Source organism: Moschus berezovskii, chromosome 23, assembly GCF_049115385.1.
Source record: "Moschus berezovskii isolate FMDL1 chromosome 23, NW_MosBer_1.0, whole genome shotgun sequence".
Lineage (NCBI taxonomy): Eukaryota > Metazoa > Chordata > Mammalia > Artiodactyla > Moschidae > Moschus > Moschus berezovskii.
In genome coordinates this window covers 39,190,578-39,217,434 of record NC_142482.1, presented here as the reverse complement: position 1 = coordinate 39,217,434, position 26,857 = coordinate 39,190,578, and the positions used below count along the sequence as shown (strand labels likewise).

General features: G+C 53.5%; 4 protein-coding genes and 1 long non-coding RNA gene across 11 annotated transcripts; 2 read left to right on the top strand and 3 right to left on the bottom strand.

Moving 5' to 3' along the window:
• Positions 1–290: 290 nt before the first annotated feature.
• PSORS1C2 (psoriasis susceptibility 1 candidate 2) lies at positions 291–1,810 on the bottom strand. The gene is made up of 2 exons (XM_055407123.2): positions 1,674–1,810; positions 291–1,024 (listed from the first exon to the last, which is right to left on the bottom strand). The coding sequence occupies exons 1-2, from the start codon at positions 1,723–1,725 to the stop codon at positions 669–671; spliced, it is 408 nt and encodes a 135-aa protein (XP_055263098.2). The 5' UTR covers positions 1,726–1,810; the 3' UTR covers positions 291–668.
• Positions 1,811–3,781: 1,971 nt separating this feature from the next.
• Positions 3,782–15,472, bottom strand: CCHCR1 (coiled-coil alpha-helical rod protein 1). Of its 6 annotated transcripts, none has more exons than XM_055406770.2 (18): positions 15,351–15,472; positions 14,238–14,304; positions 13,946–14,159; positions 12,040–12,343; positions 9,584–9,747; positions 9,333–9,468; positions 9,037–9,147; positions 8,685–8,834; positions 8,102–8,212; positions 7,911–8,017; positions 6,519–6,631; positions 6,308–6,353; positions 6,012–6,148; positions 5,691–5,879; positions 5,493–5,594; positions 4,506–4,657; positions 4,225–4,396; positions 3,782–4,021 (listed from the first exon to the last, which is right to left on the bottom strand). In XM_055406770.2, the coding sequence occupies exons 2-18, from the start codon at positions 14,251–14,253 to the stop codon at positions 3,912–3,914; spliced, it is 2,334 nt and encodes a 777-aa protein (XP_055262745.1). In that variant the 5' UTR covers positions 14,254–14,304; positions 15,351–15,472; the 3' UTR covers positions 3,782–3,911. The 6 variants fall into 6 exon arrangements, with proteins under 6 accessions (XP_055262745.1, XP_055262746.1, XP_055262744.1 ...); XM_055406771.2 differs by having other exon boundaries at positions 4,225–4,354; positions 14,238–14,370; positions 15,351–15,470; XM_055406769.2 differs by having other exon boundaries at positions 14,238–14,370; positions 15,351–15,469.
• On the top strand, positions 12,218–13,475 carry LOC148774147 (uncharacterized). Its single transcript, XR_016036016.1, has 2 exons — positions 12,218–12,355; positions 13,056–13,475. It is a non-coding gene; the product is annotated as an uncharacterized LOC148774147 (long non-coding RNA).
• Positions 15,473–15,696: 224 nt separating the features above from the next.
• TCF19 (transcription factor 19) lies at positions 15,697–19,468 on the top strand. Its single transcript, XM_055406772.2, has 4 exons — positions 15,697–15,921; positions 16,357–16,920; positions 17,942–18,497; positions 18,738–19,468. The coding sequence occupies exons 2-4, from the start codon at positions 16,683–16,685 to the stop codon at positions 18,976–18,978; spliced, it is 1,035 nt and encodes a 344-aa protein (XP_055262747.2). The 5' UTR covers positions 15,697–15,921; positions 16,357–16,682; the 3' UTR covers positions 18,979–19,468.
• Positions 19,327–25,369, bottom strand: POU5F1 (POU class 5 homeobox 1). 2 transcript variants are annotated; one of them, XM_088831094.1, is made up of 6 exons: positions 24,965–25,369; positions 22,115–22,235; positions 21,678–21,808; positions 21,195–21,353; positions 20,891–21,098; positions 19,327–19,602 (listed from the first exon to the last, which is right to left on the bottom strand). In XM_088831094.1, the coding sequence occupies exons 1-6, from the start codon at positions 25,367–25,369 to the stop codon at positions 19,478–19,480; spliced, it is 1,149 nt and encodes a 382-aa protein (XP_088687220.1). In that variant the 3' UTR covers positions 19,327–19,477. The 2 variants fall into 2 exon arrangements, with proteins under 2 accessions (XP_088687220.1, XP_055262810.1); XM_055406835.2 differs by lacking the exon at positions 19,327–19,602 and having other exon boundaries at positions 20,801–21,098.
• Between the last annotated feature and the right edge of the window lie 1,488 nt (positions 25,370–26,857).

Sequence of the window (26,857 nt, the reverse complement as noted above, 5' to 3'; positions counted from 1 at the left end):
ATGGAGAGTTATCATGTTCACTCAGAGTAGGCAAACCATCAACTAATTAAAGAGAGACTTAACTTGGTTTCTCATTCTCCAAAATAGGGATCTCAGAATGGGTCTGAATTTCCTTGTAACTCTTGAGAGTTGCATTTCCAACCTTCCTCCCGCTGAGTCCCCATCCTTATGCAGATGGGCAAGACAGGAACTCAGATGACTTCCAGGTCTCTGTAGGTTTGTGGCTGTGACAAGTGCATCTGAACATTCAAAGACCTGCTCATTGGCAAAGAAGCAGCCTAGAGTCAAAATTAAGAAAACATGGTTTTTTATTTTTCCATTTCATGGAAGCACTATCAGCTCCTGACTGTTCCCAGTGGTTGGCCACCAGGTGGCAGCAGAGAGAACACAGTGCTGCCAGCCCTGCCCCTGAGTTCCAGGGGTGGGGAAGAGGAGGTGGGAGGTGGAGGTAGGGATGTTCTGCTGTCAGAGAAAAAAGGAGAGGGAAAGTGGGGCTTAAATATCGATCTCAAGAGGGGACAGAAAATATGGACAACATCTTCAAAATAAAACTGAAGGAATGAGGGAAGGAATTAAGGAGTTAAGCTAAATTGGGGAGAATTCAAGCAGAATCAGAAGGGTAGAGACGGGTTTGAGAGCAGAGATCCAGGATGCCTCTGGGGGCCCCGTTATCTGTACTCCTCCCTGGGTGGGTCAAGGTCTGGCTCCTCGTGAGATCCGTGGTCCACCTCAGGGGCAGGTGGCCAGGGGTTTTCTGGAGGCTGGGGTCCTGCGGGCCAGGGGTCGTCAGGCCGAGGAGGTTGAGGGGGATCAGTTCTAGGGGGTTCAGGAGGCCAGACTCCAGAATCAGGCAGGTCTCTCCAGGGACGACTGGGGCCTGGAGGTGGAGGATCCTCAAAGAGAGGGGGTGCCCCTGGCCAGGGGTCACCAGGGATTGGGGGACCCTGAGGCAATGGTGGAGGGCCCTCCTCCTCTGAGCTCTCTCTGGATGAGGGGGAAGCGGGGTCTCCACTGCCTGAGATGCCTGTAGAGGAGGAAGGAGGAAGGTAAGAGGTTGTGAGGGTCCCCCCTCTCCCAGGCCCTAGGACCCCAGGAGTTTCGCCTCTCTGCGATGGACCATACACAGCCTGAGCTGATCCTACAAACAAAACTCAAAAGTAACTCTCCACGCATTCGCAGAATACCAACACGATCTTAAAATGACATGAAACCCTGTCCTGAACTACTGACTGGACCGACTTTAAACTGACATGACCTCCCTTCCCCACATAAGCTCCATCCAACCCTGTTTGGGACACCCCACTGGCAGGACCCCTATACATGTCTGAGGTCCCCAAACTGTCTACACCCTGGCCCCATGTGGCACCCAGATCCCGTCTCTACAATGACCTTCTCCCCCTTAACAGAGACCCCAGCTCTGATGAACACTTGCCTGCACACCTGAATGCTAACCTAAATCGCCACATGGAGCTAAAGCCAAACCAGCAAAATGTTCATTCTGTGCTAAAATGCACCTACTCACATCACCTCCATCCCCTTAACTCTGCCCCTCACATGCATCTCCCAGGATCTCCCAGAATCTCCCTGTCCTTACGCATCCATCCCAGCCTCGCCTCATCCTGACTGTCCCCCATCACCCCAAATCACACTCCAGGCCTCTGTTCCCAGCTCACCTCCAGCAAACAGGCAAAGGACCAAGATCCCCAGGAGTTTCCAGTTGAGCATCTTGGCTATCTCCTGGCCCCCAAAGTGAGGGGTCAGCTGAATCTGGGAGCCTGGAAACCCTAAGAGACTTTATAGGGTAGGAGGGAGTGGTGGAGGCTGATCTCTGGGGAGGGGCCAGCCCTGTCACACAAGGAATTGCATCCAAACCTGACTGGTCAAACCCGTTTGGAAGGCCATGGCTGATGTGTAACCACTGATGTAGCGTCCCTCATTTCAGTCCCCCAGCTCAGGACCCAGCCACCCAGGCTTTATCGATGACCTAGACCTTGGTCACCCCACCCTTGTTTTCATGTCCCCCTTCATACACACCCTGCAGCAAATCCTAATAACAGGGACTTCAACCTCTCATCCCTCGAGGTCCCTGGAAGCCAAGGAATGGGAGCAAGCATGCGTGGGGAAGCAGTGTAATTACAGGGGCTGAGAGGCAGGATGCGGGGCAGAGGGCGGGCAACTGGGGGGACAAGGAGGGAGAGGATGGGCGGGGGTGCTCTCTCGAACACCTGGGACACAGCCAGGGCCATCTCAGCTGGTACACCGAGCCTCCTCCACCCACCCCAGGGTAACCCTCTCTTGGGGTTCAGTTCTTCCTGGAATTTGCACTCCCCAGCATACACCTTCTCCAGGCTCGAAGGGGGCCTCCCAAGTAGTGACACATGAGGAATTTCATGCAGGAGCCACCTGGGCTGACTGCAGGTGAAGGAGGAAGTACAAGACATCCTGATTCCTTCTCCCCACCCCAGGGCTGGTTCCAGTCACACCCAGAGGCTCTGGAAGAAGCTGCGTCAGCTCCCTCTGGCACCTGAGCCTCTTCCGCTTCCCTCTAGAATCCTCACCGCCCTTCCCCTGGTCCTTGGTGGGAACTCTCTGCACCCCTTTCTCTCCCCTCATCCTTCAGACATCAGTCTGTCTGGTCTGAGTCGCTCAGAGATGTCCCTTGAACTTTTCCACAGCAAGGACTCCTCTGTGAGCGTGTCTCACGAGCCGCTTAGAAGCAAATGTCCAAAACTGAACTCACCTCCTCCACAACCTGGTCTGCTCCCCACTGGTCAGGAATACCACTGTCCCCTGCGGCTCAATTTTTCAGACTTCATTCCTCTTTCCTCATCCCGTGCCCCCAAACCCGTCCTCCACAGCCAGTTGATAGGTCTCTTAAATATGTAAGTCAAACTATGTGGCTCTTGTCAGTTTAAAAAGTATTCCAAGGGCTGTCAATTTATTTACTTTAATTTGGCTGGACCAGGTCTGAGTTGTGGCATACAGGATCTTTTGTGGCATGAAGAAATCTAGTTCCCTGACCAGGGATCGAACCCGGGCCCCCTGCGTTGGGAGTGTGGGGTCTTAGCCACTAGACCACCAAGAACGTCCCTCCAAGGGCTTTTTATTGACTTAGAGTAAAACCCAAGCTCCACCAGGCCTGGCCTCTCCCTGCGGCACCCTCCCTTGGGCTCCCTCCAGCCTCAGGACCTATCCGTCCTCGTGCTTCTCCCAGGTGGCTGCACAGCCTGCTCCTTACCTCACTCCGGCCTCGGCAGCACATCCCTCCTGAGAGAAGCCCTGCCTGTCCCCTCATCTAAAGCCTCCCCTCCCCACACAGCTAGTTTCTGTCACTGTCATTTTTTCGTCTTCACAGCACTTGTTTGAAATACTCGTTTGTTCATGTAGGTACCTGCTCGTCGTCTGTCTCCCACCAGAAGGAAAGTATCTCGGGAGCAGGGACCCACCCGTCAATCAAACCCACCAGGGCCCCCCCCCCTCCAAGGCAGGACGCTGCCTGGCTCTGTGATTCCTGCTGAGCACGTGAATGTTTTATCTGCCTCGTGCCCTTGCCCTGACCATTTTCCAGAGGTAGTTTTAAAACAAAAGTTAAGAATAAAACAAAACCTGGAACCTCTCCAAAAACCTCCCGGGCAGCCTAGGAAAGGGGTTTTGAAAGAGGAACCATCTAGAGAAACAGCTGTATGAGGGACTGGTTCTCACATTTCCTGGACAGGAGCGGCTAAGGGAGAAAATTTCCTTATATTCCCAAAGAGAACTGTCCAAACCATGACTCCTACTGTTGTCATCTTTATTGAGCCACGGGAGAATTCATGACATCTTGGCGGCTGGTGTCCCCGACGGCGGCTGGAGGAAGTCCCCTTCCCGACCCATTCCCCTTCCATCCTCATCCCCCTGGTCCTCACAGCTGGTCAGAGGCAGACTGAAGAAGAGGTCTGGCTGTCCCCTTCACAAATGGCTTCCTCTTTGGAAATGGCCTCACTCAGGCCCTGCAGGTCGTCGAGCAAGACAGAAAGGGATCCTGGAGGGACAGGAGGTGGACAAGGCTGTCACAGTCACAGTGCCAAGGAACAGGGCTGCTACCAGATGTGGGAGGGTTAGAAGGGAGAGAGCTCTTGGCCCAAGGCAGGCTGTGGGCCTCCAGGGTCACAGAGAACAAGGCTCAAGCCCTGCAGAGTGTCTGGAGGAAAGGTTCCCAGGGTCCCCCTGCCCTCCGACCCTTACCTTTGATGGACTCCTTGGTGCAGAGGGCCGCTGCCGGGGGTGTGGGTGCTGAAGACTCTGAGGGCTTCGGGCTGGGCTCCACAGGTATGCCCTTATCCGATGGGGAAGGAAGAACTGCCAACAGTCGCTGCTGCTTGTAACGGGAGAGGAGACCCTCCTGCTGCAAGGTGGCCTGGGAAGGAGAGGGTTAAACGCCACCGAGCCCAGGCAGGGCCCCCTCCCCTCTCCACAACTCTGTTCCCCAACCAGCCCAAGAAGGGCCCAGCCTCTCCGCCTCCTACCAGCATGAGGTTCTTGTCCCTCTCCAGCTCCTTCAGGCGCTGGGTCAGCCGCTGCCCCTCCTCCTTCCGGGCCTCATCCTGCAGGCGCCGGAGCTCCTGGTTCCGCTCCTTTTCCCGGGTGGCTTTGCGCTGGATCTGGCGTAGGGAGACCACTGCAGGAAAGCCAGGTCACAGAGGGGATGGGTGTTGGCAGCCCAGAGGCTGCGAGGCACAGAGAACACAAGCCTAGAAGGACAGGCGGGCACACTGGGTCCCCAGCTCTGTAACTCAGGGAGCCACAGACACTTTGTGGCATTCAGTCTCTTCTGTACAGACGGAGGGGTGGTTTATGCTCTAGAATCTTGTGAATCTATGAACCCAAAGTACCTCCCCCATCCCTGAAGCTTCCTGGAGGGCTGGAGGGGAAATCTGAATAGGGACTGGATATCAGATTTTGTGCAATTCAAGTTCATTTTCTTAAAGTCTGACCATGGTATTGAGGTTACATAGGAAAATATTCTCCTTGTGGGAGATGCAGCTGAGTATTCAGGTTGTTTGCAACTTACTCTCAATAACTACCCCTCAAAATGTATATATATATCAATATGTGTAAATATACAGACAGACAGGAAATGTGATCAAAGGTTATAAACTGCTGCTCTAACGGGAGAAGGCAGATGAGTATCCATTTCATGATTCTTTTAACTTGGCTAAGTGTTTGAAATTCTTCCCAATAAGAATTGGGGGTAATTGTTGGTATGTCAGGTTGCCTCTGTGGAGGGGGGTGACTGGGAGAAGCTGAGGGGATCTGGGGCTGGTCAAGTGCTATTGTTTGATCTGGGCACTGGCTATACAGGTGTGTTTACCACTTGAGAATTCTTCTTCCTTGATAACTTCATGACTTGCACACTTCAAACAGAAAAAGCTTTCAAAATAGTTTCGACAATAATCTCATGCCTCAATACCTCCTCCTTCTTGGAAGCCCTCGTGCATCCCAGCCACTCTCACCAGCCTTGGTGTGTTCCCTGCGAGCCTCGTTCAGTCTCCTTTCTGATTCTGAGAGCTGTTCCCGCAGCCGACCTTCCACTTCAGCTACCTTCTCCTGCAGTGCTGGGGTGGAGGTGCACACAGGGTGTCAGGGGAGCCTGGGCTCATGGTTCCCACCGCTCCCTGACCCCGGGACTGCCCTTGTCCGCTCCTGCACACCTTGCCCGTAGATCTCCTGCTGCTGGGTCAGTTCCTTCCGGAGGCTGGCAGCCTCTGCTGTGCTCTCCTGCTGGCCCTGGCGAGCTGTCTCCAGCTGCAGCCCCAGACTGGCCAGGGACTCCTGCGTGCGCTGCAGCTCCTGCTCCAGCTGCTGGGCCACCTCACTCAGCTTCTGCCGCTCCGCCTCCCCTGGGAAGAGGAGATGCCCACTCAGGCTCCCCCCTGCCCTAGACCCCAGCTCTTCCCTCCTCCTCTTCCTCCCTGAGGCCCCCTGACTCGGCCCCCAGCTCGTGCTCACTGACTTGCAAGCACCAGGCATACCTTGCTCCCGGGCCCGGCCCACCTCCTGCTGGATGATGTGGGCGCTCAGCTGCAGTTCTGCGTCCAGACGGTTCCGCTCCTCCCGCAGCTGCTCCAACTCGAGGCTCATGTCTGTGGTTGGTGGGGGTGGCGGGCAGCTGAGACAGGAAGGGAAACAGAGATGGGGGAAATCACCCAGCTGCCTGACCCCTAAGCCCTTATCCTTCCTCCATCCTCGTGTTTTTTGGGTCCCAGCAACTAACACCCTAAAGTCCCACTCCTGCCCCCCAGTAAATCTAGAGTGGCCCAGACTTTACCTCTCCTGACGCAGCTGAGCAAGGGCCACTTTTCGAGCCATCAGGCCTGGGGAGGAAAGGCAAGAGCATGAGCGGTGCGTTTGCAGAGAGGAGGGGAAACGGGCGTAAGGAGATGCTGAGACCGGGGAGAAGGCAGGAGGGTAGGTGGAGGATGAGAGAGCTGGTGGGGCAGGGGCAGGGGCAGGGCACGGCTGGCAGTCGTCCTACCCACCCTGAATGGTGTGGACCTTGCGGACAGCGTAGCTGACTCGGCTGCTGAGACTGGGCAGTCGGGCTACGGCGCGCTCCACCTCGGCCATGGTGCCCTGGAGCCAGGTCTGAAAGCTGGAGAGGACACGAGGTCACCAAACCCTCAATCCCACCTCATTTCCCAAAGGACTCGACCCCTCTATCCTGTGCTGCTACATACATGGAGAAAGTAGGGAAGGGCGATCAGCCCAAGGGGAAGAGAAGCTGAAGCCGACATCCAAAGCCGAGGATGGGTTGTTACCTGTGCAAAGAAACCTGCGCTTCTCCTCAGCAGTCTAGTTTCTAAAGGTTCTACAATAGCTGTGAAGGAAACACCTAGGAAGTTGGTATGAGAGACAGGCTTGCCACTGATTAAAAAGGAAACTGGCATACACTTTATTAACAGATGGAACATCCAGTAAGCAAGTAGAGGCAGACCTCAGATATACTGTGGGTTTAGTTCCAGACCGTTGCACCAAAGCAAATACAGCAAAGCAAAAGTCGAATAGATTTTCTGGTTTCCCAGTGCTTCTAAAAGTTATGCGTATCCCATACTGCAGTCCATTAAGTGTGCAATAGCACTATGTCTTAAGAAATAACTAAACATTTAAAAACAGCATTAATTTGAAAAGAACGCTGTTGGGGGAAAAATAGTGCCAATAGACTTGCTTGACACAGAGTTGCCACAAACCTTCAGCTTGCAAAAAATGCAATATCTGTGAATGATAAAGTAAAGTACAATAAAACAAGGTATGCCTGTGGGTGTTCAACTTTAAAAGAAAAAAAAAATAGGTTACATTTTTTCCCAACTCAACAGGGCATGCCTGCAAAATTTTAAAGAAAGATCAAGCGTCTATACACCCCATCTTTGAACAGTTCTGAAGGTGGAGATCCTCCTGTGCTGTGCTAAGTTGCTTTAGTCATGTCTGACTCTTTGCAACCCCATGCACTGTAGCCCATCAGGCTCCTCTGTCCAAGGAATTCTCTAGGCAAGAACACTGGAGCAGGTTGCCGTGCCCTCCTCCAGGGTATCCTCCCGACCCAGGGATCGAACCCGCATCTCTTACATCCCCTACCAGGTCCTCTGTTTAGCTCAAGCTGTTATTAACCGCATGAGGAAGTTAACCTCATCTCAGCCAAACATGCAGTGGGCAGGAGTCATAACAAGTCACCCTGATGAGAATGTGGCAAGGTGGGGTGGGGGGGTGCCCCATAAAAAACACACACAGACTTTTACAGGGCTAGATACATCCAGCCCTGCTTCCGCCAGACAACCAGCCTTCCAGCACCGCTTGCCCGAGGCTCTTAAACCTCAAGATGCCCAGGAAGCTGGGGAAGCGGGAACGCTATTCCACCCACCCTCCACCCCCGATACCTGCTGACAGCATTGGCCACAAGCCTCAGCTGCTCCTCCGCTGGGAACGTCTGCTCCTTCCTCCGGCGCCAGGCCTCCTGAGTGCGGCTCAGCTCCATCTGCAGGGCCTAGGAAGGATGAGGTAAAGAAAGGGGTACCCTGTCTGGGGTCTCCCTACCCTCCCTCAGCCTCTGCCCGTCTCAGACGCTGACCTTGGCACCCATCCGCTCCACCTCCACCTCGGCAGCTTTGTCCTGCAGAGAGCGCTGCAGGATGGCCTGCTCCTGGCACTGGGTTTCCACTCTTTCCTGGAGTTCTGTCACCTGGGGAAGGAGAGGAGGCAGGTCCAGAACAGAAAGCTGTAAGGTGGGAGTGGGGAAGCATTGGGAAGGGAGGGGCAGGTGCAGAGGTCTCTGAAAGGCGGCCACGCTGGGAGACAAGAAGCCCAGTTCTTGAGAATGGAGTCTGAGTCCAGGTTTCCTTCCAAAAGCAGGTTCCATGTGCCCACACCTTGAGGAATTGCCCTGTGACCTGCCCAAAAGGACCCATAGCCTCGGCCCATGCCACCCACTGGTCCTAGAACTCTGTTACCTCCTGGAAGAGGCCATCCCCGACCACCCTACCTAAGCCGGCCCACCTCACAAAGTGTAAGCCTCATGAGAGCAAGTCTTTGTGGACCTTTGCTCAGGGCTGTGCAGCCAGCACAGGGGAGCCACCCAAGTATCTGGTGAATAAACGCCATCCCTTCCGCAAGGAGCTGGGAGAGAGCATGGGAGGAAGTGGGCTCCAGGCAACCTGTCCCTTCAGTTGCTCCACACATTCTCTGTGCTCCAGCTCCTGGGCCTTCAGCTGCACCATGAGGGCAAACACCTTCTCCCGCCAGCGCTTCAACAGGGACTGGCACTTCTTGGTGAACTCGGGCTCCAGGCAGTCTGAAGGCTGAACCTGCGGACAGAGGAAGCAGGGAGAGTGTGGGCTCCTGGGGGAGCAGAGGAAGGAGGTGGGTCTGGTTTCTCCTACCTTGCCCTGGCATCAGGAGCCACAGCAAAGAGAGGTGTTCAAGGGAAGAAAGATGTCAGCACGTCCTGGGAGTGGCACACCAACCCCTCCCGCGCACAGGGCCGAGGGGCCTGGGCCAGGGGCCTACCTTCCGGGCCAGCTCCTCCTCCTGCATGCAGAGGATATGCGTGAGGCTCTGCACGCGCACCTGCAGCAGCTCGGCGGTGGTGTGCAAGCTGTTCCGGTCCTCCTGCAGGTGCTGCGGGCGGGGTGGGGAGAGAGGGCAGCCACCTCAGTCAGGTCTGCCAGTGGCCCTCGGGTGGTGCCCAACCTGTGCACCCCTCGATGGCACTGCCTTTTCTCCCGGGGACTGTGTTCTTCTCCAGGGGCCCTTGCCCAGGACTTGAGCCCTCCTGTTCCGTCCCAGGCCGGGCACTCTCTCACCTGAACAGTTTCTAGAAGCTCCTGTCGCTCTGAATCCCATGCCTGGCTGCGGACCTCCGGAGGGACCTGCTCCCCCACATACCTCCTCAGGGTCTCAACCAAGGTCACCTGCGTCTCCAAGTCCTCTTGGGTCTTGCTAGGGTTGGGGTGGGAGCGGAGTAGCCATCAGAGGGCCACCCTGGAGACCCACTTTCCCCACCAACCCACCAACTGCCATTTCCTCCCTGGGTCGCCCACCCCCCTGACCTCACCTCAGCTGCTTCCGCAGCAGCTCGGCCTCCCTCTGGGCCGCGGCCAGCTCCTTGGTTTCCCCTGACCGCAGGGTTTCCAGATTATTCAGAGACTTCTCCAGTCCCCCAGCTTTGCTTGTCCAGCTGGCAAGGGCCTCCTGGTGAGCCAGGTTCAGCGAGGAGAGCTGCAGAGAAGAGAGGGCTCAGCGGGGCCGGCTGGCCCAAATCTGGGCTTTCCAAATCTGCCCCCACTTTAACCTTGGCCTTCACTCCCACTTTCTATGACCCTGGACAATCACCCGAGAAATCATCTAACTGCACACGGCAAACCAGAGACCATCCTTGGCGCTTCACTTCCCATCACCCTCCAGTCCATCAGCAGTTCCTGTCAGGTCTCCCCCCAGAACACTGTCACTTCTCTCCATATCCAGCGGCACCAGCCTAAGGTAAACCACCTCGTCTCTGGCCTGGACAATGGCAACAATCACTTGACCGGTCTCAGAATCCTCCAGTGGCTTCCCGCAGCGTTTAGACCAGCTTCTTCCCTGGGTCTGTGAAGCCTGTGTCATGTCTTGGCTTCTGAGCTCACTTCCTGTCTCTCCACTGCCCACTCTGCTGCAGCCACAGTGCTCTCTCATCGTCCACCCCCCCAACAAGTCTGCTCCTTCCCACCTCAGAGTCTACCCAGAGGCCTGTTTCCCCCAGCTCCTCAGATCTCCATGACATCGCCTCCTGGGGCCGCAACTCCCCACCCACCACCCGCCCGGTCCTGTCATCTGTTCGTGCCCTTCCTGCACTTATCATTACAAAATGATCCTGCTTCTGCACCTGCTTACTATCTACTTCTGCCATCCAGAAGGAAGCCCCAGGAAGGCAGGGAGCTTGTCCCTTTCTCACAGCACCGCCAGCAGTGGTAAAGGTGTCAGATACGCTGAAGGAGTCATGCTGTGGCGGGTGAAGGAGTGGAAGTGGCTGCCCTCACTTCCGGCCTGCCCACCTCTAGCCCTATCTCCATACCACAGTCACTGTGAGCTTTCTGGACATGAATCACAAAACTTCTACATATAAAATACAAATCTGATCATGTCATTTCCTTGTCGAAACCTTTCAGTTGCTGCCCACTGCTCTTAAGGTAAAGTATAAAGGTGAATGGGTCCAGGGCCTCACACGCCAGCACAGCCCCAGAGCCCATCTTGTCGCCTGTGCTCAAGCCTCTCTGGGCTCCTCCTTATGCACATCTGCATGCACCAGCCCCATCGCCTCCCCACAAGCCTACCCACCAGCCAACTCTGATTTAACACAAATGTCGGCTGCTTGTCGTTAAGTATCTTTCATGAACTGAAAATAGTTTTCTTTTGAACGATCTCCTTGGTCCATTTTTCGACTGGATTGCTGCCTTTCCTTTATCAATTTCTAGGCACACATTACAAAGTAGGGCTATTAACTTTTCATTGTGGTATGACCTGGAAATATTCTCCCCCAGTTTATCATTCACCCTTTTGTTGTTGTTTAGTTGCTAAGTCGTGTCTGATGCTTTGTGACCCCATGGACTGTAGCGTCGGGTTCCTCTGCCCATGGGATTTCCCAGGCAAGAATACTGGAGTGGGTTGCCATTTCCTTCTCCAGGGGATCTTCCCAACCCAGGGATCAAACCCAGGTCTCTCGCATTCCAGGTGGATTCTTTACCAGCTGAGCGACCAGGGAAGCCCATGATTTACCCTCTGATTCTACTTTATCATTCCTAAGTTTGGTATTATAAAGTCAATATATATCAATCTTTTCTTTAATGGCTCTGGATTGATTCATAGGTAGAAAGTCTTTCCCATTCCCAAGTCACAAAGGAATTCACCCTCATTTTCTTTCAGTATCTTTATGGTTCCATTTCCAAACACATCGACTGGTTGGGTGGCCTTCCCCAGCCCCTAGACCAGTGGGGCTCCTTTGTCCTCCTTCACAGTGCTTCTCCCGATCACAGTTAATTACTTATAGTTAAATAAGGCACTGAATATGTGTGTCTTCCACTGGGTTGTCAGCTCCACCCACGAGGACAGGGAGTTGACTGATTTGCTCACCCCAGTGTCCCAACTCTTGTCTCAGGAATGGCAAAGAGGAAGCACGGATACATGCCTGCTGACTGAATAATCTCCCCTTCCCAGTTCACCTCAGGACCCTTCCCACACCCCTCACTCCCCTTCCCAATGCTCCCAGATGAACTGGGTACCTGGAGTAAAGTAGGAAGACAAACTACTTCCCCCTGGAAGAAGAAGCAGGGATTCAGGTGATGGGAGGTCACCTGAGTGGAAAATGGTAATCTGAGTAAGACCAACACACCCAAGTTCTCCCTCTTTCCAGGTCACCTGTATTTTTTACCTTCACCAAATACCTCATCACTCTTTCCCGCAAAGCCTGCTCTTTGCTGGGGAGCTCCCACCCAGCTCCCCACTGGGCAGCCAAGCCTTCCCCACACGCACATTTACCTGTTCTTGGTGCAGCCTCTGAACCTCCTCCAGCTCCCGCTGGCTCCCTTCTTCTAGGTTCTTCCGGACAACCTCGGCCCCAGCCAGGGCGGCACGCAGGCCCTCAGCCTCAGTGCGGCCAGCCTTCTCCGCCCGTGCAAGTGCCTCCAGCTCCACGGCCTGAGCCTCCAGCCTCAGCTTCTGCTGCAGCGAGGTCTCCCGTAGCACTCGGACCTCTTCCTCCAGCCGCCGCAGCTCTCGCAGCTGCCGAGAGATCAGCTCAGCCTGCTGGCTCAGGGCCTGCGACCCTGCCAGCTCCACAGACCTTCAGAGACAGGTTAGCATAGGTGAAACAGGTTAGTCTGGTGGTGAGAGCGGCCAAGGCATAAATGGAGACTGGAGGAGAGGATCCCTCTACTCCTATGTGGAGAGATAGCAGGGAATGAAGTTGGGCCGTGGGGATCTCTGCATTCCGTCACCATCATCATTCAAGGCAGCCCTACTAAGCATATCTGGGTCCACAGGACCTGAAAAGCTAGCTGAGTTCATGGACCATAACCTCTCTCGAAGGCAAAATACAGGCAGATATGTTAACCATCACATGTGCACATCATTAGGCTACACATTCTGAACTGGAGAAGTCCGAAGGACACTGAGACTGCTGAATTCTGACTTAAGGGCAGGGAAAAGTCTGATGGAGGTACAAAGAGAGGCGATGGCTTCTAGTATCAGTATAGCAAGGTCAGGCGCCAGTTAAGATTATTTAACTATTAGATATCCTGCATGAGAAGTCTGAGAGGGCAGCACCTCAATAAATCACAAAGTCCCAACCTCTAGAGAGCTGAAACCAGCTTATAAGATGATTCTTGACACAGTTCCCTCACTGAGGCCCAGAACCACAGCACTTTAAAATTTTTTTTTTCGGCTGTGCCGTGCAGCTTGTGGGATCTTAGTTCCCAAAGCAGAGACTGAACCCATGTCCTACTCAGTGAAAGCTTGGAATCCTAACCACTGGACTCTCCAACACTTTTTTACAGGATCTGGAGCCTACAGAAATTAAGTGACTGGACAAAGGACCCTTAGGGGGTAGCCAAACAAGCCACAGAGAGTCTCCATCTCCTGACGCTCTCACACTCCCCTTTCATCATCCTGCTTCCTTCCCTTTGACAAGGTCCAAAGTAGACCCAACTGCAATCCTGCTCAAGAACAAAATGGCAGAGGGATGTTCCAGTACATTTGGGAAAAGACTCACATGAAACATCAAGAAAAAGAATTTTCATAGACAACACACTGACAGAAAGCATGACCAGCTCCACCACATGAACTCATACTACTACAGTGCGCAGTCTGTATATCCAGCCGACACTTCTTCAGCCTGCCTTATACTATGCTTTGTGCAATCAGCTGGGGGTCAACCAACTTCTTCTCTTAGGATTTTAAATTCTTTGATATAAGGATCTCTTATTTATTTTTGTTATCTTTGTCCCTAGCATCTGCTGCTGCTGCTGCTAAGTCACTTCAGTCGTGTCCAACTCTGTGTGACCCGATAGACGGCAGCCCACCAGGCTCCCCCGTCCCTGGGATTCTCCAGGCAAGAACACTGGAGTGGGTTGCCATTTCCTTCTCCAATGTGTGAAAGTGAAAAGTGAAAGTGAAGTCGCTCAGTCATGTCTGACTCGTAGCAATCCCATGGACTGCAGCCTATCAGGCTCCTCTGTCCATGGGATTTTCTAGGCAAGAGTACTGGAGTGGCTTGCCATTACGCACACTGCTATTACTTATGCATTGTAGACACCAACAATTGCTTATAAAAAAAAAAAAAGAACAAACTATGGAACTAAGGGTCGAAATAGGGTAAAGACTCTATTGCAGTGAAGAAGGGTCACTGGCAAGCAAGTCCAAGAGAACAGTAACATTAGATCCATACCTGCCTCTCCACTCTGGTTCCTGCCCTTTGCCAGAAACTTCCTGTTCCCACATGGTCACTTGAGGTCTCTGGTTGTCTGGCCGCCTCTCTAAGACATCTTGATGGGTTGGGCGCTGGACCAGGGGAGTGTCTGAGGCCCATGTGGGAGCCATTCTTGGCAGTGTTGGAAGGGGCCGAACTTGGAAGTGGGATGGGGGAATCAGCCCAGTGGAACCTAAAGAATCATAAGGACAAAGATACTCAGTTCTCTAGGGAGACACAATCACCAGTCCCCATGCCAGGTCCCACTGACCTGAAGGTCGAAACATCTCCACATTATTTGAAGTCTCTAGAGTCGGTGTACAGCCATCTATGCCCCCCTGAACAACAGGAGAAACAAGGACACTCCAATTCAATTTTCAGGCCTCCTTCCAAAGAGAGAGCCCCTACAATAATAAGTCATAATCCTTAAATAACAGCCAAGTCTATCAAACAATAGCTCTTCTTATCCTACTTTCCAAAAGAAGCAGGAAGTATCCCAAGATCCCTTGCTTGTCTCAGTCTGGTTCCTGACAGACTATGGCAACAGCCATGAGGTGGAGAGAATTTACTGAGACAGGCTGAGGGGCTGTGAAGTTTTACTCATACTTTTAGAATTCAGGACAGTGCCTTTACCCTCCTCCTTAAGTTTCTATGGTCTCTGCAGTTCCTGGATGGAGGTGACAAATGAGGTATGCGATGCAGGGGCCGTGAGCCCAGTCTCCAGAGTTCTCTCCATGGCTCACCAAGGCCTTGGGGAAGCCCATCCAGACACCACCAAGCCATGACTCCCGGGTCCTTCCCTATCAAAGCGCTGGCCCAAGGCCTGGCCCCTGATGAATGTGGCCACATGGAGCACAGGATGCCTCCCCAGAACCCCTGGGGGAATCCAGGCAGCTTAGACTCCTTAGCAGAAAAGCCAGCTAGTGTCGGACATCTCATCCAAACCGTGCCAGCAACTTTCCACTCAGTTTCTCTCTATCGTTCCTTCAAAACTTCCATTCCTGTCTCCCACCTGCCTCTCCAGAGTCCTAGAGCAGAGAGAGGTCTTGTCAAGACCTCCGCACCCTCCCACCCGAATTCATCTATTTCTCTCCCAATCTGGGATCCCTATCCCTCCCTACATCACTATTTGCTTTTATCCTGAAGGAAATATGCTGGCCCCTCACCCTCTCATGTCTCAGTAGCCTGCTCTCCCTCCCTCCTCTTTCCCAGATCCTCCTGAGTCTTCGCCCTCCTGGACGCTGAGCTCTAAGCCTGTTCTGACCACCTCATTTCTTCCTTTACCCTGCCCTTACACCTCTCCGCCCTGTGGACCCCTGAACCCACCCCGAACCCCCTCTCAGCCCTTCCCGCCCCCAACTGACTCTTCCCGAATGCCCCTTACCCAGCGCGAGAGACCCCACAGCCCTTTGGCCACACCCCCTACACCTAGCTCCAAGTCGCGGCCTGGGTCCCTGACCGCGCCTGCGCAAAGCGGGCAGGTTGGCGGGACGCTCTAAAGCCTGCAGGGTTACCACTCCGGAAGGAGGCGGGGAAGAGGCGCACGCAGGCTCAGTCGTGTCTAAAGCCAGGCCCAATTAAGGCGTCGGGGGCATCTCCGCGCCCTGGCGGCTCCTCCCAACTCCAGGAACCCGGGAAAACTTGTGAACTAATCAGAAAAAGCGGAAGGCGGGGGATCCCAGCGCGTCGCCCAATGGAGAGAAGGCGGGCAAACGAGATGACCAATCAGAAACGGCTCGGGGGCCTCTCTCGCTCCGCTCGAAGTCCGGACCCGGGAATTCCAAAGGCGGGGTCGGCGATGCCCGCGCGCGAAGGCCGCGCCCCTCCTGGCCCTGGCTTCTTCGCTGTCAAACAGCCGCAGGAGCACCAACCCCGGCCGGATCCCGAGAGGTCCGGGGCTGCGGCACAGGCTGGCATTGCCTGGAGAGGGAACCATTCCGAGACTGCACAGCGCGGTAGATACGAATCCGGGCTGGGGCGGGGAGGGAAAAGGCTGGATTTGTCTTGAATCATCCTGGGAAGCCCTTTCCTCTGTTTTTATCCCACCTGGAGAAACCAGAAAGCAGGGGTTTAGCTCCACTTTGTTGGAGCCCCCCTCCACTGAGCTAGTGCCCCGTTTGCACTGCCTTTGAGGGGTGACTGAGTACAATTCCCAATGGGGTTCAAGCTAGCTAGTTATGAATGAGGGATTGGTTAGAAGAGTGAAGCGTGAGCTAGCAGGTTATTCTATTAGGAAAAGCAGGTTTGACAGGAAGAAGCTTCTCTTCTCCAAATTACCCTGAAGTGACAAGTTAGTCTATTACACAGAAGCAGCACCCCTCCCCCGCCCCCCCCACACCTACTGTTCGAATTTCCCTAGAAACTGCCTAATGTATTGTTGACTTGCACAGATTGAAGGCTCCTGGAATATTTTGCAGCCTGAGGATCCGATTCAACTTCGTGCCACAGGACGCCTTCTACTTTGCACTACACTGGAACTTTCACCAAATTTTTTCAGTTGCAAAGCTGTTGACAGCCAGTTTTACATCGCATCCTAGGCTCCCTGCACCCTGAATTTGCCCTACTCAGGGAGTGTGCTCAAAGTCGAAATTGCACAAAGGATAGCTCAAGTTTGCATCAGACGGAAAGTGAATTTAGGCCAGCTGTGTACGGCCCAGGGTGTGGACAAGGTGATGGATTCCTGAAATGAAGAGGTGGTGCCAAGGGGGCCCCGCCCATGCTGCCCTGCTTCCAGCTGCTGCGCATAGGGGTCGGCAAGGGTGTCGATCTCCACACCTTCCACCCCCCCAGTGGGGCTGGCTGCACCTACCGCTTGGGCTGCAGGGCCGATCTCTGTGATGTGACCTTGCGACCACAGCACGAGCCAGGCTTCATCTCTGGGGTCCACGCAGAGCTGCATGCGGAGCGCCAGGGTGATGACTGGAGGGTCAGCCTGGAGAACCACAGCAGCCAAGGTGAGGAGTGAGCAGGGCAGCCTTATGCCGGGGGAGTCGCGGTTCTGGGCTGGAATGAATTAAGACTCCACAGGGACTCTGCTGGCCTCCCAAACTCCCCATCAGGTTGGATGGACGGTTGTCATGCAGACTTCTGTCTTTCCACCAGAAATGTGCAGTGTCAGAAGCTTTGTGGGGCTGATCCCATTTAGCTCATAGAGGGAGTGGGAGGTAGATCCACGGCCTGGAGCATCACAGTGGGGTTGTTCTGAGACCATGATGGGCGGTGAGGGGGCAAGCTTAGACTTCAGTTTCCAGATTGTTTAGACACTTGTTCTTGCCTTAAGGCAGTTGTGATATATGTTGAATTATGTTTTAATTATCTGGACATGTGCCTTATTCCCTGACTTGGAGGCAGTTAGGCAGCCTCAGAAGGCCTGGGTTTACATGAGTTCTGCTGTTGGCCCCTGGTAACATCACTCAGGCCTGCCACTTCACCTCTCTAGGTCTTTGCTAGTGGGGAGTGTTGTGGGGATTGGATAACTTCAATTGGCCAACATTCATTTCCTGTTTACTATTATGAGCTAAGAACTGTTTTATGTGCGTTAAATATAGGTGAGCACAAATGCCCCATTTTACAAAGAAAATGAAGCATAAAGAGGCTGACTTGTCCAGGGTCACATGGCAGGTAAATGGTGGAATTTGGATTTGAACCCAGATAGTCTGAGCTATGCTGATAAGTGCTGAGTTGGAGCTGAGAGTGAGCATCTCTGAGACCCAGACCTCAGTGGATTGAGGGAAGTTCATCCCATGTGCCTTGAGGGAGAGCATAAGAAAAAAAAAAAATTCATTCTTAGCTCACAGGGAGTTTCTTATCTGATGACATCTACTACTGAGGGACTTAGAATGTGAGGATTTCATGACATGCATATGTTCTTCCTCATATTCCCCAGAAAACCAGACAGGACCAGATTTCTCCACTTCTGACCGGTCATTTGTTTTTGTCGTTCTCTGTATCTGTCTGGTGCCCCATAATCAACAGGGACTTTGGTCAATAATGTCCAACTCCCAAGGGGTCACAGGCTGGAGTTGAGTGATGGTGACCTTCTGACCTTTGGCCCTGAAGGGCCCCCAGGAAGCAGCCCTTCAGAGTTCTACTTGTTTCAGCAAGTCCGAGTCAAACCTCAAGATTTTGCTGCCATTACCACCCCACGGTCTAGGGGAGAAGAGGGAACCGGGGTTGGTTTCCAGCCCATGCTGCCCTCCCAGGGGGCTCCACAGCGCCCCCTCAGCACCCTCTCCCCAGCCCCCAAAGCAACGCTGATCCTCAACTCCATTGGCAGCCTCAGCAAGCTCCACTCCCAGCCCCTCACCTTCTCACGGAGTGGGGGTGGGCCACAGAGCCCACCAGTTCCCATTCCCACCGGGGAAGTGGGGACTGCCCCTTCTGCCCCACCCCCAAGAAACCGGAGGAAGTCGGCTCACCGAGTGTTGGAAGAACTGGATGATGAGAGAGAGGCTCCCAAGAGCCCCTCACCAGTCCCGACGGAGCCTAGGAAGAAACTCCGTGTAGAGAAAACCCCACTGACACCCAGTGGGTAAGTGAACTTGGCTTTATTTCACCCTTTGGTTCTTTTAGAGCCCTAGGCTGAGATGTACCTATCTGCTTGGGTGGTGGGGATGGGAGGTGGAACACCTGTTGTGATGACAAGATCTGGGTTAGCTGTGCTAGCCCGATTCACCATTAGTCTAGTGAATCTTTATGGGTTCCCTCTGCAGTTATCCAGGGGTAAGTTCCAGGCTTCTAGTGACCTTGGCTCTTGTGTCCCTTTCTTCAGAAATCGACGCGGGCGTCCTCGGAAGCACCCACTGAGCAACCCCAGGGCTCCCCATGCAGTTGGGGGTGGGGAGCCCTGTGCAGCCCCTTGTTGCTGCCTACCCCAAGAAGAGACAGTGGCCTGGGTTCAGTGTGATGGCTGTGACATCTGGTTCCACGTGGCCTGTGTTGGTTGCAGCATTCAGGCTGCCAGGGAGGCCGACTTCCGGTGCCCGGGCTGTCGTGCAGGCATCCAGACCTAAGGCCCACCGCCAAAGCACCAGAGGACAGAGCCGGCACCTCCAGGCCAGGGGTGGACACCGAGGGTGCCAATGGGACCTAAGAGCTGCCCTCTTCTCTCCTTGCCTCTCCAGGAGGGAATGACTACAGGAGAAGGGTCCACTCCTGTGGATTATCAATTCAAGGCCTGGAGTGGGGCATCGTGGCCAAGGTGACAGAAGAGATGCTTCTTGCCAAAGATATTGCTGCCTCCAGGAAGTTACCAGTGAGCTGGAAATTCCCACTGTCACAAGCTGTCCTTGTGACATGTCATGGACACTAGAATGTCTGTGGTCAAGAGCACCCATCAATTGTAGAGGTCATGCCTGGGAAGTTATAAGCCCCAGCCTTGAAAAAGCAAGTTCTTAATGTTTCTGAAGGTATCACCTAAGGCATCTCTGGGAAAACCTAGAGCACAGACCCCAAACTTCCTTACATTGTGGGTGGTCCTGCTGCTGACCACGATGACTGTGACCTGACTTTTCAGAGCTTTGCTTCCATTTCCAAATAAAGAATGAGCAGCTTCATACGCTCTAAGGTATTTACTCTTTGTGTGGGTCTGATACTCCTTGCTTTCCAGTTCTTGAGAGAATGGAGTTGGTTAAAGTCTGGAAAATTAATTCAGATACTTACAGGAAGAAACAAGCAGATGGAGCAGAGGAAAACAGGAAAAAGGGAATCTAGGTAATTACAGTTGCTACTTTAAAGGAAAACATCCACTGCCATTAAAATGTCATTTGGATTTGATCAAATTCATGAGGGTGGTGGAACTTCTACAAGTTTCATCAGTACTACCAAGAAGAGAAAACCTGAGACACGAGCTAATGCAGATGCCAACCTGGTCCAGTATTGTTATAACCCACATAGGCTATATTGAGTCTCTTCTGAGTCGCACACCAAGTCAGCACACTGTCAGCAGTGTTTCTATAGTTCTCACTAGGAAAGTCCTGTCTTGACCTATCCTATTGCAACCTGCATGTCCATCCCCTTCCTCCTCTACTTAGACTTACCAACCCAAGTTTTTTTACGGATCAAGGAAAGGCTCCAGAGCAAAAGCCCCAGTTAGGAAATGGCAAAGTCAGGACTAAAGTGTATGTAGTGGTAGGTGAGTCACAGACAAGGTGAAAACCTTAAGTGAAAACCAAATGGACCCAGTATCAAGAAAGCACAAAGTGGAGTTTCTGGTTGGGGTGATATACAGAAGAAATGAGTAAAGGCTTGATTTCTTAGCACAAAGCCACTGAGGACTACAGAGTAGGATGGGGGAAAGCAAAAAAAAAAAAGAAACAGATCCTAATAGGGGACAGACTATGCAATAACTGCATCTTTGGGCAAAGGTGTTCATCTCTAATTTCCGCAGGACCCCAAGTCACAGGCTCCTAAGAACTAGCTCACACTTACAAAGAGTCCTATCCATATAAATTTGGGATCCAACCCTACACCTCCCACTGACATTGTGACTGCGCAGTGTAAACAGCAACCTTCGTTTAGGGGTCTTTTGGGTCAGAGAGCTGTTAATACCCACTATTAAATATCCTATCCACTCTTCATTAACTAGAGGATAAACCAAAGACAAAAATATCCACCTACTAGGTCCCAGGCTTCTTTATTTAAGAACAAAGTGATGAGTGATGTGGGGATTAAAGTCAAGAGCATCACTGAACTTCACCTTCCCTCCAACCAGTTTCCCCAAACTCCCTGCCCCCACACCCATTGTGTTCCCAATTCCTTTCTTAGTGAATGAAAAACTTAATCCCAAAGCCCTGGTACAAACCCCAGGGTTCTCTCCCTAGCTCTCCCCTTCCTCTGCCCCCCATTCCTGGGGTGAGCAGGCACCTCAGTTTGAATGCATAGGAGAGCCCAGAGCGGTGACAGACACCGAGGGAAAGGCCTCACCCTCAGGGAATGGGACCGAAGAGTACAGCGTAGTGAAGTGAGGGCCCCCGTAGCCTGGGGTACCAAAATGGGGCCCTGGCGCCAGAGGAAAGGATACGGGTCCCCCTGCGAAAGGAGACCCAGCAGCCTCAAAATCCTCTCGCTGGGAGTAGTCACTGCTTGATCGTTTGCCCTTCTGGCGACGGTTGCAGAACCACACTCGGACCACCTGGGAGTGGAGGACACGGGAGAGGGGCATTTGGTCATGAGATATGGGAGGTGTGACTGGGGAGGCGCACACGGGGACAGGGAGAGGTGCACTCACGTCCTTCTCCAGCCCGAGCTGCTGGGCGATGTGGCTAATTTGCTGCAGGGTGGGCTTCGGGCACTGCAGGAACATGCTCTCCAGGTTGCCTCTCACTCGGTTCTCGATACTCGTCCGCTTTCTCTTCCGGGCCTGCACAAGGGTCTCTGCCTTGCATATCTGGGCAGGTGGGGAGGAGACAAGGAAAGAAATGGACGGGCAAGCCCCAAACCTGCTAAGGCCCAGTATCAGGGGGACAATGACTCAAGAGCCAACTGTTCAGGAGCACCAGCCAGTTGTCACCAGGGCCAGGAGGTATGAAAAAGATCCTGGAAAGATAGGTTTAGACAAGTGACCCTGGGCCTTCTCTCAGCAGAACAGAGGAATCACACTTCATGCCACTGAGGGCCACTGGCTCCCAGAAGGCACGCTGCCAGCCAGAGATGAAAGCAGTGGAAATCAGACTTAGATAGGGCCGTCTCTGTGCATCCCTCCCACCCTCACCTCCTGCAGATTCTCGTTGTTGTCAGCTTCCTCCACCCACTTCTGCAGCAGGGGCCGCAGCTTACACATGTTCTTGAAACTGAGCTGCAAAGCCTCAAAACGGCAGATAGTCGTTTGGCTGAACACCTTTCCTGGGGAGGTGGGTTGGAAGAAGTAAAGTGAGGTAGCAGGTAGGGCCCCTTTGCCCCAAGACCACACAGGCCTCGCCACCTGTTCCCACCCTTCCAAGACCCCACACCGGTTACTCTTCCCAGAGAACTCAAAAGTCCAAGTCGAGTATCTCCCCCCGCTACCCCACCCTCACCCATAAAGAGGGTAGCAACACCCTCCCCCACACTCCCTTGGTGGGGAGGACAGGCCCCAATTCAGGGATGTTCGTTCCAGGGCAGATGTAGTCCCTATGTTTTGTGGGTCAAAACATGCTACAGGAGACTCACCAAAGAGAACCCCCAGGGTGAGCCCCACATCGGCCTGGGTATATCCTAGGGTGATCCTCTTCTGCTTTAGGAGCTTGGCAAATTGTTCAAGGTCTTTCTGAAGAGCTTTGATGTCCTGGGACTGCATTTTAAAAGGTAGAGGATATGTAAGAACATATAACAGCAATCCACCTCACCGCCTCTTCCTTTTGGGCCCCAAGGTATGCGAGAGCATCTCTGCCTCTAGGCTGCCCAGCTAACAACCAGAAATAACACAAATGTTATCTAGCCCAGAAAGCAACACATCCACAGATGCAGAACACCATTCAATAATGGAAAAAGAAGCCCTAACCTCAATGAGGACACATGTCAGGTTAGGAAGGGGGCTCCTGCCTTTTAGTTCTTTAGTACTCACAAAAGCTTTCTACTCTAGTTATTAACCCCAGTTTGAGGAAGTTTTGCCTCTAGAGAAATACAGAGCACCATGTTTCTGATTCTCTCCAGATAGGCACATAACCACAGATAACCACAAGATATGCACATTGACAAATGCGTGCACACTACCAAACAGGTGTCACATGAGGTATGAATGAAGGGTTTTGTATATAGTTAGCGTTCAATTTTTTAAAAACCTGATCATCCCTTATTTTTAAATAAAATATTTTCATTTATTTTCTTGCAATATAAAAGCATCCTCGTTAACAAATTCCACAGATTTATTAAGCACCTTCTGTAAGCCAGTGGCTACATAAAGTAGACAGAAACTTCTTTGGCCCCATGGAGCTTTCATTGTGATGAAATCATTCTTATTCAGTAGGTTAGAAGTGCTATGCATAAAAGTAAAGCAGAGTAGAGAATTATGGGGAAGGGGACAATTTTGAGTAAGACAGTCAGAGGTCACGTTTGAGCAGAAGGAAGGAGTCAAGTGGAAAGGCCGAGGTGGGCAGTAGCAAAGTCAGCAGCAAGGCCACTAACAAAGCTAGCATGGCCGGAGGAGGGCGAGAGGACTGAGGAAAGGGAAGAGGAGCTGATGCGATCAGAGAAGCGAGCAGGGCAGATCCCACAGCTGCCACCATGACTAAGTTTTACTCAGAGAAATGGAAAGTCGCTGAAGGGTTTTATGAAGGGTTTTATGAAATGATTCTTGATTACTCTTGATTACTCCAATTGATGTACTGACCACAGAGTAAGGAGGCAACTGCAGCAATCCCGGCATAAATGATGGCGACTGGGACCAGGATGGCTCCAAGTGATCCATTCAGGATGTCTATCCAAGGTAAAGATCACAGCATTTCCAAAGGACTGGATGTAAGGATGTGAAAGGAATGAGGATGACTAATTTGAGCCTTGAGTTTCTGGGTAATGGACAGGGATGGGGCAGTGCAGGGAGCCATCCCAGAAGGAGACTGCACTTGTGGTGACTGTGTCTACAAGACATTTGAGCCTTGACAGTGGATGAAAGGAAAGGTAGACAGAGCAAAGGTGGATGAATGGAGCCTCTCCAATGCAGTCCAGTAGCCAGAAGATGGAGAAGAGTAGCCAGGCCCCTGTGCAGTCCTAGAAACCTAAAGAAGTATTGGGTTGGCCAAAAAGTTCATTTGAGCTTTTCCATAATAGAAAAGCATGAATGAACTGTGGCCAACTCACTATTTGATGGGACGTCAGTCCCGTCAAACTCAAAATAGGCCAACTTCTGCTCAACCAATGTCCCAAACCTGTAAATGTCAGTTCTTCCCATCTCAGCTTTTCTGAATCATATTTTGGGGATCTGAAGATAAACCCCTGTTCAAATTCTAGCTTCACCACTTAGCAGTTAAGACCCGTGAAACAGGCTAATAATACCTCCCTAGGAGATTTTGTGCCAGTTAATGAGATAATGATGTAGAAACTGAGCCCACAGCCAGGCACTTAGGAAATGGACCACAATTGGCAGCCATTATTATTCAAGGCTCAGCAGTCGCCTCCAGCAAAGAGTCTAGAGCTACTTGGTCAGCTGAAACCAATCACACCTCCTCCAGAGAGGTCTAAAGGCTTAGTACTTGATCTCTAATTGCTCGCACTTGTCTCTTCCTCAGACTAGAAGATACATCCTTAATAGTCCCCAGCGGGTTAGATGCAGAAGACTTCAATCCCTCAGCAAACCCTCCATTTGAGGAATGGCCTGCAGATGACTTGTTCCCCTTTCCTCCCCCTGTTTGCTGCTTCCATAATTACGGCTGAAATTGGTGTTCCAGCTTTCTTATAAGGGGGTGTCAGGGTGTGCGCTCTGCCTGACCGTGGCTCCTTGGGCGCAAGGCAGAGGTCAAGGGAAGACAAGCCCTAAACTTGATGGAAGGAAAACCTAGACTCCACACATCCACACAGCCCAAACAGGAGCTTCTATCAGAAACCAGTCACACCCTAGACTCTCAGGAACAATAACCCTGGGATAAGCACTGTTTTCACCCTCAGGCCACATTTAACCCTAAGGCCCGAGATCCAGGTCTGATAAGGCGCAAATTTCCCAGAAGGGATCCGGGTAGAAGGGGCTCAGACCCCAAGCTAGGTCTGGTGCCGGCTGGTAATGAGTGACCCGACCCAGGTCAGACCTAGGAAGTGGAAGGACCTATTTGACAAGGGCCGAGGGGGGAAGCAAGGCCGGCTTCCGACTGCCCCAGGCCGCCCTGCCCTCACCTGCGGTTCTCTCTTAAATTCCGGCCCCTGGTTCCCACCTGGCTCCAGCTCAGAGCGGCCTGCAGCCGCCACACACCGGCCCCTGGCCCGGGGAGCCGCCTCCGCCCGCTCCCTTCCTGGGTCCCCGACCACCTCCCCTCGCGTGGCCGCCCCCGGCCCGCGCGGTCACCGGCCCCCCGTCCCCAGCAGCTCACTCGCCTCCTCAGGGTTCGGCTCCAGCTTCTCCTTGTCCAGCTTCGCGGCGCCTGCGGGGGCGGCGCAGGGGTCCGGGGAGGCCCCCTCGGAGTTGCTCTCCACCCCGGCTCCCGCCTCGCCCTCGGGCTGAGGGGTCTCCAGGCCTCCTGGGGGCACCGGCCCCACTCCAACCTGCGGCGCACAGTAGGCCATCCCTCCGCACAAGTCATAGGGCGGGGGGCACGGGGGAAGCCCCCACACCTCGGCGCCGGGCACAACCCCCGGCCCGATCCCCGACCCACCGGGAGGCCCTTGGAAGCTCATCCAGGTCCGAGGATCAACCCAGCCCGGCTCTGGCCCTCCCGGCCCATCGCCTCCACCGCCCGGCGGGGGCGAGAAGGCGAAGTCAGAAGCGAGGTGTCCCGCCATGGGGAAGGAAGGCACCCCGAGCCGGGGGCCTAGGAAAACGAGGGATCTCCTAGAGACTGCTCAACACCTCTCTCCCTCCCCAATCCCACCCACTAGCCTTGACCTCTGGCCCCGCCCCCTGGATGGGTGGGGGGAAGGGACGGTGGGGGTGGGAGAAACTGAGGCGGAGGGTGTTTGCCTGCTGGTGGCGGTGGTGTCTGGAAGGGGAAAGCCAGGGATCTCCACCCAGGCGCCTCTCCAGGCCCCAGACTCCTAGGCTTTCGGTGCAGGACCCCATGCCGGCCTTCACTTCCAGCTCCAACAGGCCGCCCAGCCCTCCCCACGCTCACACAGACCAGGGGTGAGGGGTCCCTTCCATACCCCCTGTTCTTCAGGACCCCTCTCCAGACACCCTGGCACCATCTCCTCACCCGAGCCCAGCCACTCTCTCAACTCCTCAAACATTTATGCTGTATGTGTCAAGTCCCGCTGGGGCTACCCCTCAATTCTTAACAGGCTCCTTCCCCATTGTCTTCCAGCATCCCAGTCCAGGAACCTAGGCAGTTCCCATTTAGACAACTGGCCAGATTCGTTTCCCTGGTTGCTCAGATGGTAAAGAATCTGCCTGCAATGCCAGAGACCCTGGTTGTATCCCTGGGTTGGGAAGATCTCCTGAAGAAAAATGGCAACCCACTCCAGCATGCTTGCCTGGGAAATCCCATGGACAGAGGAACTCGGCAGGCTACAATCCGTGGGTCAAAGAGTCGGACATGATGAACACTTTCACTTTTCAAAACTGTGATGCCTGGCACCTCTCTGCCCAGCCTGCTAAAATCCATCCCATCACCAGGGGCAGGCTCCAGACCAGCTTTCATTCCATCCCCAACTTTCCTGACTCCAGAGGCCCCTCACCTACCGGACCAAGGGATGGAAACCCTACTTTCCCTTCTAGGGGCTGGGCTCTGGACTGACTAGGCCTGAGTCTCCCTACCTTTGTCCAGCCAGAGGGATTGGACACACCACACCACGGGTCCCCCACTGTGGGTCCCGCGCATCAAGTTCCTTGCCCCCTTCTTCAGAGACCCAAATATCTAGAACCACAGTTGAAGTTTCTCCCTCCCCCTCCTACCAGCCCAGACCTCCAGCCCTAGGCCCTGGGTGGGGAAAGCCTAGGAGGGAGAAGGGGAGAAAAAAAATATCTGACTTCAGGTTCAAAGGGGCTTGGGAGGGACTGGGGGAAGGGGCCCGGACAATGGCCTTGGCTGGACAATCCTGGTCCCCAGAGGGGGCAGTTCTAACCCTAAACAAGTGCTCAACCCTTGAATGGGCCTGGATGGCTCCCCTGGGGACAGCTTCCTGCCCCCCAACCCCCAGTCCCAATCCCCTCCCAAGAATCCCCCTCAGAGCAGCTAAAAGAGCTCCTGCAGCAACCCCCCAACCCCTCAAAGACTGTGAGCCTCAGACAGGGCCGCCCACTGGGGCCTAGGTATCCTGTCCCCCTCTAGAGGA

Excerpts from the sequence above, each read along its gene's own strand:
- POU5F1 (XM_088831094.1), bottom strand. The coding sequence starts at position 25,369 with ATGGCGGGACACCTCGCTTCTGACTTCGCCTTCTCGCCCCCGCCGGGC. Across the intron at positions 21,354-21,677 it reads ACAACGAGAATCTGCAGGAG|ATATGCAAGGCAGAGACCCT; the intron begins GTGAGGGTGGGA and ends CCACCTGCCCAG. Across the intron at positions 19,603-20,890 it reads TTCGGTCCCATTCCCTGAGG|ACTTTAACCAACTCCATTCT; the intron begins GTGAGGCCTTTC and ends TTAATTTTCCAG.
- PSORS1C2 (XM_055407123.2), bottom strand. The coding sequence starts at position 1,725 with ATGCTCAACTGGAAACTCCTGGGGATCTTGGTCCTTTGCCTGTTTGCT. Across the intron at positions 1,025-1,673 it reads CCTTTGCCTGTTTGCTGGAG|GCATCTCAGGCAGTGGAGAC; the intron begins GTGAGCTGGGAA and ends CCTCCTCTACAG.
- CCHCR1 (XM_088831092.1), bottom strand. The coding sequence starts at position 14,905 with ATGAGATGTCCGACACTAGCTGGCTTTTCTGCTAAGGAGTCTAAGCTG. Across the intron at positions 14,160-14,237 it reads GGAGATGTTTCGACCTTCAG|GTTCCACTGGGCTGATTCCC; the intron begins GTCAGTGGGACC and ends ATGATTCTTTAG. Across the intron at positions 6,354-6,518 it reads CAAGGTCCACACCATTCAGG|GCCTGATGGCTCGAAAAGTG; the intron begins GTGGGTAGGACG and ends TTTCCTCCCCAG.
- TCF19 (XM_055406772.2), top strand. The coding sequence starts at position 16,683 with ATGCTGCCCTGCTTCCAGCTGCTGCGCATAGGGGTCGGCAAGGGTGTC. Across the intron at positions 16,921-17,941 it reads GGAGAACCACAGCAGCCAAG|GGACTTTGGTCAATAATGTC; the intron begins GTGAGGAGTGAG and ends CATAATCAACAG. Across the intron at positions 18,498-18,737 it reads ACCCCACTGACACCCAGTGG|AAATCGACGCGGGCGTCCTC; the intron begins GTAAGTGAACTT and ends CCCTTTCTTCAG.